This window comes from Homalodisca vitripennis, chromosome 8 (genome assembly GCF_021130785.1).
Source record: "Homalodisca vitripennis isolate AUS2020 chromosome 8, UT_GWSS_2.1, whole genome shotgun sequence".
Taxonomy (NCBI): domain Eukaryota; kingdom Metazoa; phylum Arthropoda; class Insecta; order Hemiptera; family Cicadellidae; genus Homalodisca; species Homalodisca vitripennis.
In genome coordinates, this window is record NC_060214.1 from 95,024,326 (window position 1) to 95,037,233 (window position 12,908).

The following is a 12,908-nucleotide window of genomic DNA, read 5'->3' on the forward strand; positions in this document are numbered from 1 at the left end:
TATGTCCTCGGCGCTAGCAACAGATAGTACAAACATTTATAATCTTCAAAATTGCTAGCACAAACTCTGTGATTTCTTTAATTTTCTGAAAGTGAATGCAATATTTCTACAATGTTCTATTGTGACCAATACTGGAATTACACGTGGAACTATTTTATTTACACTGCTAATCTTTTAATGTAGCACTCGGCTGTTTTTTTACCTATAATTTAAACCATATCTCAGACAGCTACGACATGCGTAAAACCTACAAAGGTTTTTTTAACCCCATAATCCTTTAAGCGCGCACTTCTACTGCAACACGTTATTAACACGTCCGTGTGGACGTGATCTACGCGATATAATAATAATACTAGAGACGTGCTTGTTTATCTCGATCCTCAATTCGCTAGTAGTTAATGTCACATCGGGCAAATTTCTGAATGAATCTCACCTGATGGGTTTTAAATAGCCGTGGATGTTTACATGTGTAGGTGAGAAAAACGGTGCTCTTTTAAAACACCAAACAACGTGTAAAATAATGAAAGAACATTTTTCCGGTACGAGCCGCCTCGAAATATTGCGTACACAAATACATTTTTGAAATAGTTTTACCTCGCTGTGAAAAACTATCTTCAGTCAAAATATGTTAAACTGAAAGTTCCAATAATGCATATCCACCTATGCAGTCGAGTTGCAGGGAGCGGAGGTGTACTGTCATTGGCTGAAGCCAATGGTCGTCCAATGAACGGTTGGTTGTCACCAATGAACGACCAATATGACAAAAAGTAACCAATATGGGTCTTTTATCGTATGCTGCCCGCTTTTTGACAGTCTAATGCTAACTGCCTTGTTGGTTATTTTCTTTCTTGATTATTCCTGAGATTACCAAGGAATTTTAGCTAGTGTTTCTTTTATTGCGTATTCTTTTTTACAACAAAGGTGAACCCATGAAAAATTTAGTTGTCTGCACAACGCAACGTTTTGGCGCGCTTTGAAACTGGAATAGTTATGACACTGGAAGCGTAATCCTAAGAAAACTACACTAAAATAATTTTTAAAGAACATAAATCAAGGAAGATTCTTGTAATTAATCTATAAAACAGAGGGACGTTTGAGAATTACGTTGTATTTAGTGTGGCACTAATGATTATGTGGTGAATGATGTATTGAATTGTAATCGTTCACTACGAAGAATGTATGCTATTGACAGTTCATTTTTTGACTACTTGATTACAATCTGTACTAGATTGTGAACTCTTGTACCACTGTGGGCTCCAATTATGTGGATTTGTGTGGAAATTCCCAAAAATGACTCCGTATTCCGCTTAATACAGTATTTCATTAATTGGTCTTCACTACAACAATCCTTTATTGAATTTGTTCCCCCGTCTTGTAATATTGAAATTAATGAAAATGGAAAAGGCGAAAATTGAAGCTGTCGGACAGCCAAGTAAACAGTCCAGAATTGTCCTCAAAAACTGAACAATTGTTTACTCAGAAGACTCACTTGACATTCCATCCAGTTTTAGCAAACAGTGACGTCCGACAATTTACATTGCAGATGCGCTCAGGCTTATCTGCAAGTCCACCGTGCTGTGGCAGTGGGGAGGGGGGGGGCAGGTGAGTGATAAGAGAGGTGGCCCCGCGGTCCGGCGGCTGGCTGTGGGACGGCGCGGGGGCGGCAAGGTCGGAGGCGGCAGCCGTGAGTCAGTCAGTTCGCGTATCTCTGTGCGCCGCGCCGCGAGGCTGCTCCGTCAGCTGTCCTCACAACAACAGGTGATGTCCTAGTCTTCGGTCATGTCAGTGCGTTTACGTGTCGCGCGTCCTCTTGTACTAGGGTTGTGCCTTTTTCATTTTTCTAGTCTATCCATTTCATCCTAAATTTAATTTCAAAATTCACTATCAATAAAATTATTTAATGTTTTGTCCCATTCCGAGTGTCGAATTGTCAAGTAAACACAATTTTTCTCATAACTTTGTCTGGCCATCGTCAATTCTTACTGCATAATATATAGAATTTTTTGGAATCACAGTGTAAAGGTTGAATGAATCTATCAACTCTATTCGTATATTTTTAATACGAGTGAACGGCAACTGTGTTAGTTTTATAAACCAAAGTCCGGAGAGATTGCGCGCTCGCGCGCGCGTGGTATTCATTTAAAACCAGACCCAACTCCGACCAATAGACACGTAACTAGGCGTGATTATCAAATAAGCGCCGAATTAGTGGAATTACCGCCAATTAGGTCCGATGAATGTTTGTTTCGCCGGTATTTCGAGCGGCGTTTCAGAGAAGTTGCCAGTTCTGGACGGCGGCCACGACCACAGTGTCGCAACGCCACGGGTGCGGGCGGGTGCCAAAAACTTTCAATCTTCGGTTTTGACATTTCGGTCGGCCTCCGGTTGTTGCGGTACGATTTCCCCGTGAAATATCGGAACCGAGCTTCGATCCTGACGATAAACCGCAGTGAGATCCTGCTCGGATTTACCCGCGGTGGTGTGGCGCCACGCCAGTGCGGCGGGGAGGGGGTGATGCCCCACGGGGCGCCAAAGCCAAGCTCCCGGCCCCAGTTATGACGTATTGTGACTCACCGCCACAACCCGTCCTTTGGCTGCCGTCCACCAGCAACGTGTTCCAAACAACTAAAATAAACAAACTATTTTAAACAAACTAATCATACGGACCGAGCGGGCGACCCCCCTATAACATGGAGTGACGCCGTTTGACATTTGCGTAAATTTAATCGTAACCATATTGGCTCGGAGAGAATACAATTTAGCGTACTTAAGGCAGTGTCGGCTCTAGTAAAGTGAAATTGAGTTTTTCCCCACAAGAACTACGTGCAGTGTTACGCCCTTTATTCTATCGCAGTTATGAAATACGTCTCATTTTAAAGTTATATTTAAAACGCATTCAAACGCTTTTTAGGTTTTTTATAAAGTCTATACTTTTTAAATATATGATGAATTACAAACGTGTTTGAGATTTTTCCAAGTAATTTATAAAAAATCGAAAAATAAAAAAAATGTTTTGGTTGTGTATTAATGTTATCTTTCAAATGAACTACCTCCCATAATTATTCTGCGAAAAATAAGCTAGTAAAAGTGAACAAGGTTTAACATTGGTATTATAAGACTACAACCAATATGGCAGTCGGCTCTTAAAGTATCTAAATGGACCAATGCATCGACAATTTCTAGCAATACATATTGTTATTAAATGTTCAAATTTCACACGTTTCTTTAGCTCTCTGTGAAGCTTAATGTAACACTTCAATCACGCATACCGGTCAGCATCAGTGATAGCCCAGCGTCGTATGCGATTTTTTGGAAACATGTAAATAATGTTCACAGACATTTGATAGTAATTGGCACTCTCTTGTACTTAATTGTTGTAATTTACTTCCATTGATTCTTCAGTGGTATTTGTTTAGCGTGACTGTGTCATTACGGTCACGAATTAGGTTTTACCCTGATTGATGCAGTAAAGGGCCAGATTTTAGGAAAGAACAGAGAAATGAACCAATAAATATTCTTACGGTTCCAGCTCGGCGGTGTCGCTGCCGTTACATTATAAAAGGCACAGCCCTAACCTCGCCAAGACCCGGGACCCATTGTTTTCTCGGCTCAGCTGATTGACATCGCTGTATTTGGCCGATCGCGAGTGTGCGCGTGTGGGCGTGATGACGTCACGGTACTCCCCCTCCCCGCCGCCAAGGTCCAACAGCCGCGCCAGGATGAGGCTGCGAGAGTGGGACACCCACTTCAGTAAGTAGAAAAGGTGTTCAGCTGATGGGCGCGACGTCACGGTCAGCTGATTTTTCTTGGCGCGCCCCGCGCGGGAAACAGCTGATCGATCGGCTCCCGATCCCAGCTGATTTTGACGTTTGGTGTGTGTTGAAAAATAGATGTTATGAAAGTGAAGTGAAATAAACATCTTCATTGACCACATTGGACTCAGCCAAACTTCCTGTTCACATAATACTGTTAGCACACATAGTATTTAGCAGTATATTTCACTAAGTACGATGAGGTAGACACTTTATTTTATACTAAGTACGGTGAGTTAGACACTTTTGAAAATTAAAAGGTGGCTGAGAAAGTCTTTTGGCAGTTGAATTATAATCATACGAGTTGTTAAAATTACATTCTAATACAAAAATCAAATCCAATATACAGTACCTGTTTGATCAGCAATTTTATTGGATATGCTCGTTCATGATTGGTGTTTTTTTTTTGAACAGCTGCTTCTCTGTATCCTTTTTGTTTGTGAGGGATTGTAGAACAACTTTTTTACAGATAGCAAAGGTACCGAACAGTTTTGGCCTCAGGTGTAAAATTAAGTTTTCACACACTAAAAGGATGCGCCTATAAATACTACTATTGCATTTTTATATACCTGACCTTTTTAATTCGTATAATGTAAATTAACCTTGTAGACTGTCGCCAGTAGCACTGAATACTGTGATGTGCCCGATAATATTTTCTTTATTGTAAAACACTTCTTTGGTTGTACTCAATCTACAAAATTTAAAGTAAAAAAGAACGCCGTACTTATTATTATGTATTTGTTTTCTTAAATTCGTGGATTTTTATTTGCGCGGCCGTTGACCAACTATCGTGTTTTCCAAGTACATTTACAATCTTAAATTGTAATTATTTTGTTGGCAGTGTCTGACGCGGTGCGAACCACAAACAGACGATACAGTGAGTGAATTTATAAATAGCGTACTTAAGCTGAATCGAAGAGTAATGTTACACACAAATACAATTTTTGAAAACAGTTTTACAATTTTACCACATTGGAGCAAGAATAATTCCGTATCTAACTGCTTATCAAAACGAAACTTTCATCCTCAAGGAGAAAATATTATTTATTAATAAAATGTCGCCGTCACTATTAAAATGTATTAATAAGCCCACGATACGTTCTTGAAATTTAGTGCAGGGTTCGCTAAAAACCGCAATTTACTTATTTATTAATGTGACATACGTGACAAATTCACTATATTCAATTTTAAGGGGGCACTCCACCCAAAATTGTTTTTATTTTATTTTTATAGCAAAATTAATTATTTCATTTTTATATATTAGTGTTAGTTATGGGTAACTTTATCCATAATTTTTGGTCCCTCACCCCCTCCCCACTGGGGGTAACTTTTTACGGATAAAACTAGGATTTACTGTGGCAAACATAACTTAAGTTGTATTTCAGATAGCCTCATAATTTATTTTTTATGTTGAATAGGATATTTCATTGTGCTTCCTCCAGTATGGATACTAAATTATATAAAATATTTCTGTAAAAAAAGTTATTTACTTTTTGTTCAAAATATTTTTACAAAATTATTTTTGTAACTTTAAAAAAAATGTTTGTTGAAGAAACTAATGTAAATCCATACTACAGGTTACAGAATGAAATGTCCTCTTTCAAATAAAAAAAAATTATAAGGCTATCTCAAATACAACTTAAGTTATGTCTGCCACAACAAATGAAAACGCGTGAAAACCAAACTTTCGGAAAACAGCCTAGAAAGGCGATGGCTACTAGCCTGAAGTAAGTGTTAGCGTTTCATTTATAGATAAAATAAACAAGTTATAAGCATTTGAACTGTACTTGTTATGTATATCAAATTGTTCAGAAAAGTACAAGGGACAAAACTAGACAAAAAAATTGTTGTTCATTTTTGGCATTTTCATCGATTCTAGGGTGGAGTGCCCCCTTAAGAGTCCCAGTAAGCCGGATGTTTGAAGAACGAACTTATCTATTTTATTGTGATGACGCCGCGGCAGCCGTATTAAAAAGTAATAAACCAAGGAATGACAGATGAATGGAGGACTAGTGACCGTGACATCTACACGCTTATGTAACCGTACGATGTGAGACCAGGTGTTGACACCAGCAGAAGCTAAACGTATGGGACACACTGCCCAGGTGGGGTAATGAGCTACACTCGATGACAGATGAATGGATGACTAGCGACAGTGAGATATACACGCTTATGTACGGTAACCGTACGATGTGAGACCAGGTGTTGACACCAGCAGAAGCTAAACGTATGGGACACACTGCCCAGGTGGGGTAATGAGCTACACTCGATGACAGATGAATGGAGGACTAGCGACTGTGAGATCTACACGCTTATGTACGGTAACCGTACGATGTGAGACCAGGTGTTGACACCAGCAGAAGCTAAACGTATGGGACACACTGCCCAGGTGGGGTAATGAGCTACACTCGATGACAGATGAATGGATGACTAGCGACTGTGAGATCTACACGCTTATGTAACCGTACGATGTGAGACCAGGTGTTGACACCAGGCAATAAGCTAAACGTATGGGACACACTGCCCTGAGCTACACTCGATGACAGGTGAATGGGACTAATGTGACCTACACTTATGTAACCGACGATGTGAGACTAGGTGTTGGACAGCAAAAGCTAAACGTATGGGACACACTGCCCAGTAATGAGCTACACTCCGACTATAGCGACTGTGGGATCTACACGCTTGTGTAACCGTACGATGTGAGACCAGGTGTTGACACCAGGCAAAAGCTAAAAACGTATGGGACAACTGCCCATATCAGGTAATGAGCTACACTCGACGACAGATGAATGGAGGACTAGCGACTGTGAGATCTACACCCTTATGTAACCGTACGATGTGAGACCAGGTGTTGACACCAGGATAACCTGAACCATACGTAGGACAATCTGCCCATATCGAGTAATGAGCTACACTCGACGACAGATGAATGGAGGACTAGCGACAGTGATACCTACACGCTTATGTGTTATGAGATACCTGGACTGGTTGAAATAGAGTTATAGGCTTATTAACTATTATTTGTTAGTTGTTGGTACAGTGTAATGAATATTAGTTTACCTACTTTACAACTATTCCCTTATCCGGACAGGTTAAGCTACTATAGTAGCTATCTATTGTTACTACAGTAGTTTATTTACTTCATCGTTATTACGTTGTATTCATGTGTGTCCATACTATATTTATCCAGTGCACTCATTAGATTGTATTATTCAGTATGTTGATCAGTTTGTATAGTTCTATTCATTCACTCATCAAATAGTATATATTGTTTTTATTTGACAAGTCATCAGTTCGTTTTATCCAGTGATAAACTGATAAATGATAACTGATAATGATAAACACTTATCACAAAGTATTTATTCATTTCAAGCAGACATAAGGTAGCGTACACTTGCCTGCCCAGTTATCAATAGTTCTGTTAAATCAAAGGTGGTGCTGTTGGAATAAACTGTTTGTATACTCGACTTTTAAACCTAATTTCAAACTATATAAGACAGCCCAATAATGATGGTTTGCTGTATAATTAAACATTTATAGTTTCGTGTAAGAATCAAATTGTTTGGACATTAATACTGACTAAAATTATATAGCTTATTCATTGTTCATTGACGTCTTACAATGTTTATAACATGGTCATATAGATAGCATTACTGAAATACTTTTTTATAGCATGTATTATAGTTATTCTTAAACAAACAATAATGTACTACAACTGAAACAATTTATTTAAGAACTGGTATAAAAAATATAAAGAGTATAAAGTAAACTAAGGAGGAAAATATAAATACTTCTTAATCTGAAGTTGATAAAGGTTGGGCAATAAAGCTAACAAATTTTAAACTTCTTTATAAAACATGAGTCATAATTCAATCTATTATGTCAATGACAAAATACCATGTGCAAGTTAAAATTATTAAATCTTAATTTCAAAAAAATATTGAATCAAAAAAGTACTTGCTCCGTCAAGACTCGATCTCCCTCATCCACTACTTTTTTATTCAGTCTTGAATTAGGCTATTGCCGTTTATAATGGATGGTAATAAATTTTCAAAAAGATCTTAACTGGTTACACATTTCTGCACACGATAATATCAATGAAACAGTGAGGCACTTTTGTGCTTCTGTGCTATGAGTGCTTCGTTTAAATCTACCCATCATTCGAATTTATAGAAACATTTATTCACTGTGTTGAATGAAAGAACGTTGTTGGACATGACGTACTGACGTAAACTGTAGCTTTAAAAGATTGGTTAGTTGTTGACTGACGTGAATAATCAACTACGAAGAGGAAAGATTCCTTTCATATGATGTTGTCCAATGAACTCCTTCATTTACGTTACGCAACTGTTAGTAAATTCTATTTTTGACATTCAAGTATTCGTGGTTTTTAAAATGTTGTATGCACAAACAATGTAATACGAAGTCTCGAAAATATGAAAAAGGGTTGTTTCTCAATAAGATTTTTGTATAATATAAAATATTTTATACAAAGTCCTTGGAAACCTGTTAAGCAGGAGTAGGGGAGCACAGTAGCAAACAACTGGTTACTAAGATGCTGTTTACATATTAACGTTTCAGTAATTCCGCCTTCGGTAACAGCCTTCGCTGAGTTCGATTGCGAAATTTCATAGCTACGAAAAGAACTCATATCATTGTCGAAAAGTCCTGATAGACAGACAGACAAGAAATTTTTACGTTTCTCCGCAGAAAAAGGAGAAATTAAGTCAGCTTACCGAAAGGCTTCGATGATGTTCCGCCAAATTCCGTGGAAGGACGTACCAAATCTTAGACGTCAATTGTCCATGCAGAAATTAAGTTTCATGCACATTTTAAAATCTACAGATAAAATCTCTCTTGAGATATATTGCTAATTATGCATTCACATTTGTGTTCATAAAATTTCATAGCGGTGTAAAAAGAATAAATGTTCCTCTGAGCTAGGGAGAGTACTTGTACTCAAGGGTGCGCTGAAATAATATCTTGTCACTACCTTATAACATTGACTCTCCAGTCTGTTATCTTTTTGTCATAAAAATGTCACATGTTAAAATCTCATATGGCTTCTATCTGTATTTAAAATTGTACTTATTCTGCAATTTTCTGATTGCCATCATGGTTACCCATAAGACCGATATAAGAATATTCGTTAATTCTCAGCTAAATCCCATTGAGTGATGCACAATCTTCACTCAGTGTAGCCTACACAGAAATGAAGATCCATGCAAACCTCTAAGTCTATAGGTCCGTTGTTTCGAGATACCATGCAAACATACATACAGACAGACATATGTGAAATGTTTAAGACCCCTAAGTGATAGGCTGAAACGAAGTATAACGCCAAATTAAATATAATTAAAATTCTCTGCTTCTGCATTTCTTGGAGTTTGTTTCATCATAGTGATGCCTATATAAAGTAAATGAACAACGATGGAATTATTGATAATTTAAAGAGTAACAGATTTCGGACATTTGTCACCGTTATGTGTTACAAAAATAGAACACTCCGTTTCAAGGATTGGAAGCCTCTTCTTAAGGAGTAAAACGCCTAAAAGGCATAAGGTTTAGCTTACACAAAATTTAATACGTTATCAGTAAATGGCGATGAACACGTCCAAGTGAGAAATTGATAACACACAAGTGGCACGTCCACAGACTCAAGCGATAACTCCCGTGTCCAGTGTGTCGAGAAAGTGTCGACCATGTCACTGAACAGCACACACTAAAGAAGGTGAGATACGGAGAGTACATTCTCAAAAAGCGATGTTCTACTTTACAGTCGGTATGAAGTAACCTGTCTCCTGTCTACCTGGGACTTGCACTCTGTGACGCCCACTAGCTTAACTAACTTTTTTACCCGCTGAAACTGAAAATTTTTACTGTTATGAAAATCTTGGTTTGAATTTTATTTTTTGACGATGGAAGGATTGCGAAGGAAACAGGAATTTTTCAGACATTTGCCATCGTTCAGTGCAACAAAAAATCATTAACACTACATTTCGAGATCTGCAATCTGATCTCTTCTTCAGGTAAATAACTAACCTAATACATAATTACAAACTAAGTTAAAATAAACAAATCATACCAAAGCGTTGTGGCACGCCTCAGTCAGGAATCACAACCACCATGTGGTGTGTCAACTTCACTAACTCTAAAACATGCACTTAATAAAAAACTATACACAACACTAACCATTAAAACATAACATGTTGGTTGTGATTCCTGACTTAGGCGTCCACAACGCTTTAGTATGATTTGTTTATTATAACCTAGTTTGTAATTATGTATTAGGTTAGTTATTTACCTGAAGAAGAGATCAGATTGCAGATCTCTAAACGTAATGTTAATTATTTTTTTGTTTCACTGAACAATGGCAAATGTCTGGAAAAAATACTGTTACGAAATATTCGAGAAGGATATAAAAAAATAAGATCAACTTTACTAAACGAGGGCAAATTTAATAAAAACTAACAATATAGAGAAAATAAGAAATATAGAGGTAGTCTGTTTTAAAGCTTGTAACAATAAAGTTGGTTTTTGTAACAATATGGCAATGAAATTAAATTATATATTACAAAAATAATATTTCTATATAGTTTATAAGTCACGTGGTTTTCGTGTAACGAGTGTCACAAGGGAAAGTTGTGTTTTGCGTCATAACAGGGCCGTCACTTGGAACACTGGGCTTCCGCAGAGTGGCTGTAAGTACTGTAGGTAATATGCTTCCAAGAAATGAGTAATCAACATTGAACTTCCGCAACCGAAAAATATGAATTATAAAATTTAATTTCCATGTCATTTAGACTTTGTTTACTTGCAAATTCATGGTACAAGATGGTCCCTCGCTGGAAAGAACAAACTACACTAATGAAAACTCCACTGGGCCCATATTCATCTAAAATAAAAATAATGTATAGTGTAGAATACATTTGTAACAGTATGTAAAATTGTTACAAGTAACTAAATTGTTAACAATTTTATTGTTGAAAGCTTTAAACTGACTGACTTCCTGTATATTGTTCGATTTTATCAAAATATCCCTGGTTTAGTATCTTTCAACTTACTTTTTACGTAATTCTCAAACATTTGATAAAATTGTGGAAATTATGATTCGGGTAAAAATGCTACTTAAGCTAGTGAGGAATCAAATGTGCCTAAATTAGGATAACATCTGCAGGCGACACGTGACAGAGTGCCGGTGAATGTCCTAGGTAGACGGAGACTCAGGGGACAGGTTACTTCACACTGGCTGTAGTAACATAGTGTTGGGACTGGAAGGGATAGTAACAGAGTGGTATCCCCCTACTTCCTGGATAGTTTTCCTTATAAAATCAACAACGTCCTTTTATGCAGGTTATTTTATAGCAACAATATTTTTATAGGATTGTTAATTTTTACTTGATTAAATAACACTCTTTTAGTGCATACTATCACCTTAGCTAACAAGTATTCTGACAGAACCATATGGCAGTATGTTTATTCCTCACAATGTAAGGAAACTATTATTTTGCTTCTTAATATCTGGGTTTTTGATATAAGTATAACGATACTATATCGTCGCCCGGTTTATAGCAAGACGAGCTCTGAAATTATGTAAATATAATTTTGTATTTGTATTCAACATTTTGTGTGTTAACCGCCGTACTTATCTTCAAGCTTAATCTTATGTTTTGGGATTTTCCACTTTAGGGGGCCAATACAGTTAGTCGCATTTATTTTGAAATACACAGTAAAATATTTTACTTTAACCCCATATAAAGACCAAATTCAATGAAACTATGAAGTTATGCTCAATATAGATCCTAGTTATTTAAAAACATATTTTGAAAGAAATCAATGTTTAATTTATTAAAATAGTTCTGGTTTTCTTAAACCCTTGTGCTAAATGAAATATCTAATTATATTCTTGTTCCTGGGTACTCATAGTACAATATGGCCTATTTTTAGTATTTTTTAATTATAAATCAATGAAAAAATATTGTACTTTACTATTTATTGTACTTTATTTTGATGTTATATCCGTCAGGGTGGGTGTACCCCAAGGTCCGATTCTTGGTCCGGTAATGTTTTTTACTGTCCATAAATAATCTATAAAGTTATAGCACAGCTTGCTTTTGTTTTTGTACAGTAAACTCTAATGCATTTCAATAGGTAGACAACGTTAAGGAGTTGTGGTGATCAGCACTTATGTGGAATTTTATATCCTTGTCTATTTATGGTTTCTGGAAAACGGTTTGTTATCAGTGTTGGTAATACAAGGTTTGTTATCAGTGTTGGTAATACAAGGTTGGTTATTCCACTGTTGAATCTATCGCACGTTGTTGATGACGTTGTGGTCTCTATTGCGCACGCCGACATACATTTATGGATATTTCCATCGAAAGACACGTGCTTGTTCTCATTGGTCTGCCTATGTCAGCACGATATTACGAAATCGAACTGATCTATATACTTCAAGTTTTGCATGAAGCTTTATTTCTACACAGGTAACATCGATTTCGATGATGATACATGTCCATCAACGGAATTTACCTAGCGTCGTTGAAGTCTTTATCATTCAATAGGCAGACCCAAATTCTTTTCCGTCTGTCGGAGAATGTAAAACGTTCTTTTTTGTATCATTGTCTGTCTGTCTGTCCGCACTAATATTTTTCATGCAACCTCAGCGAAGCCTGTTCCGGAACACGTGGTGTGTCGTACTTCTATATGGTACGTTAAGAACTAGGTAGAAGTATGTAATAGGCTTCGTTTAGGTTGAATGCAACATTTCAAATCTATAGCTCATTTCTTTCTCGAAAGGTCATGTGGACAGATATACAGACAGGAACTCATATACAAAAAATAAAGTTGACACGATAATTACGCACCATAAGAATTTATTGGTGTAGAAATGAAAATTCATGCAGAAATTAATGTCTACATATGAAATCTTTCTCGAAATATCTTGCCACACGATGCATTCATTTTTTTCATTAAATTGGGTTTTAATTATAAAAGTCTTAACACAAGTCACTATATAATAATTTATGTGTTGGGATGGTTAAGCTACATGTTTAAATACGGCTCAAAATCATTCATGGGTGTATTCCGTTT

The 12,908-nt window shown here is 36.9% G+C and overlaps 1 protein-coding gene across 1 annotated transcript in view; it reads right to left on the reverse strand.

Moving 5' to 3' along the window:
- Positions 1–3,553: 3,553 nt before the first annotated feature.
- LOC124368278 (basic proline-rich protein-like) overlaps positions 3,554–12,908 on the reverse strand; it is a 30,635-nt gene continuing 21,280 nt past the window's right edge. Inside the window, 1 exon segment of the mRNA XM_046825552.1 lies at positions 3,554–3,966. Coding sequence (XP_046681508.1) covers positions 3,554–3,966 — 413 coding nt within the window.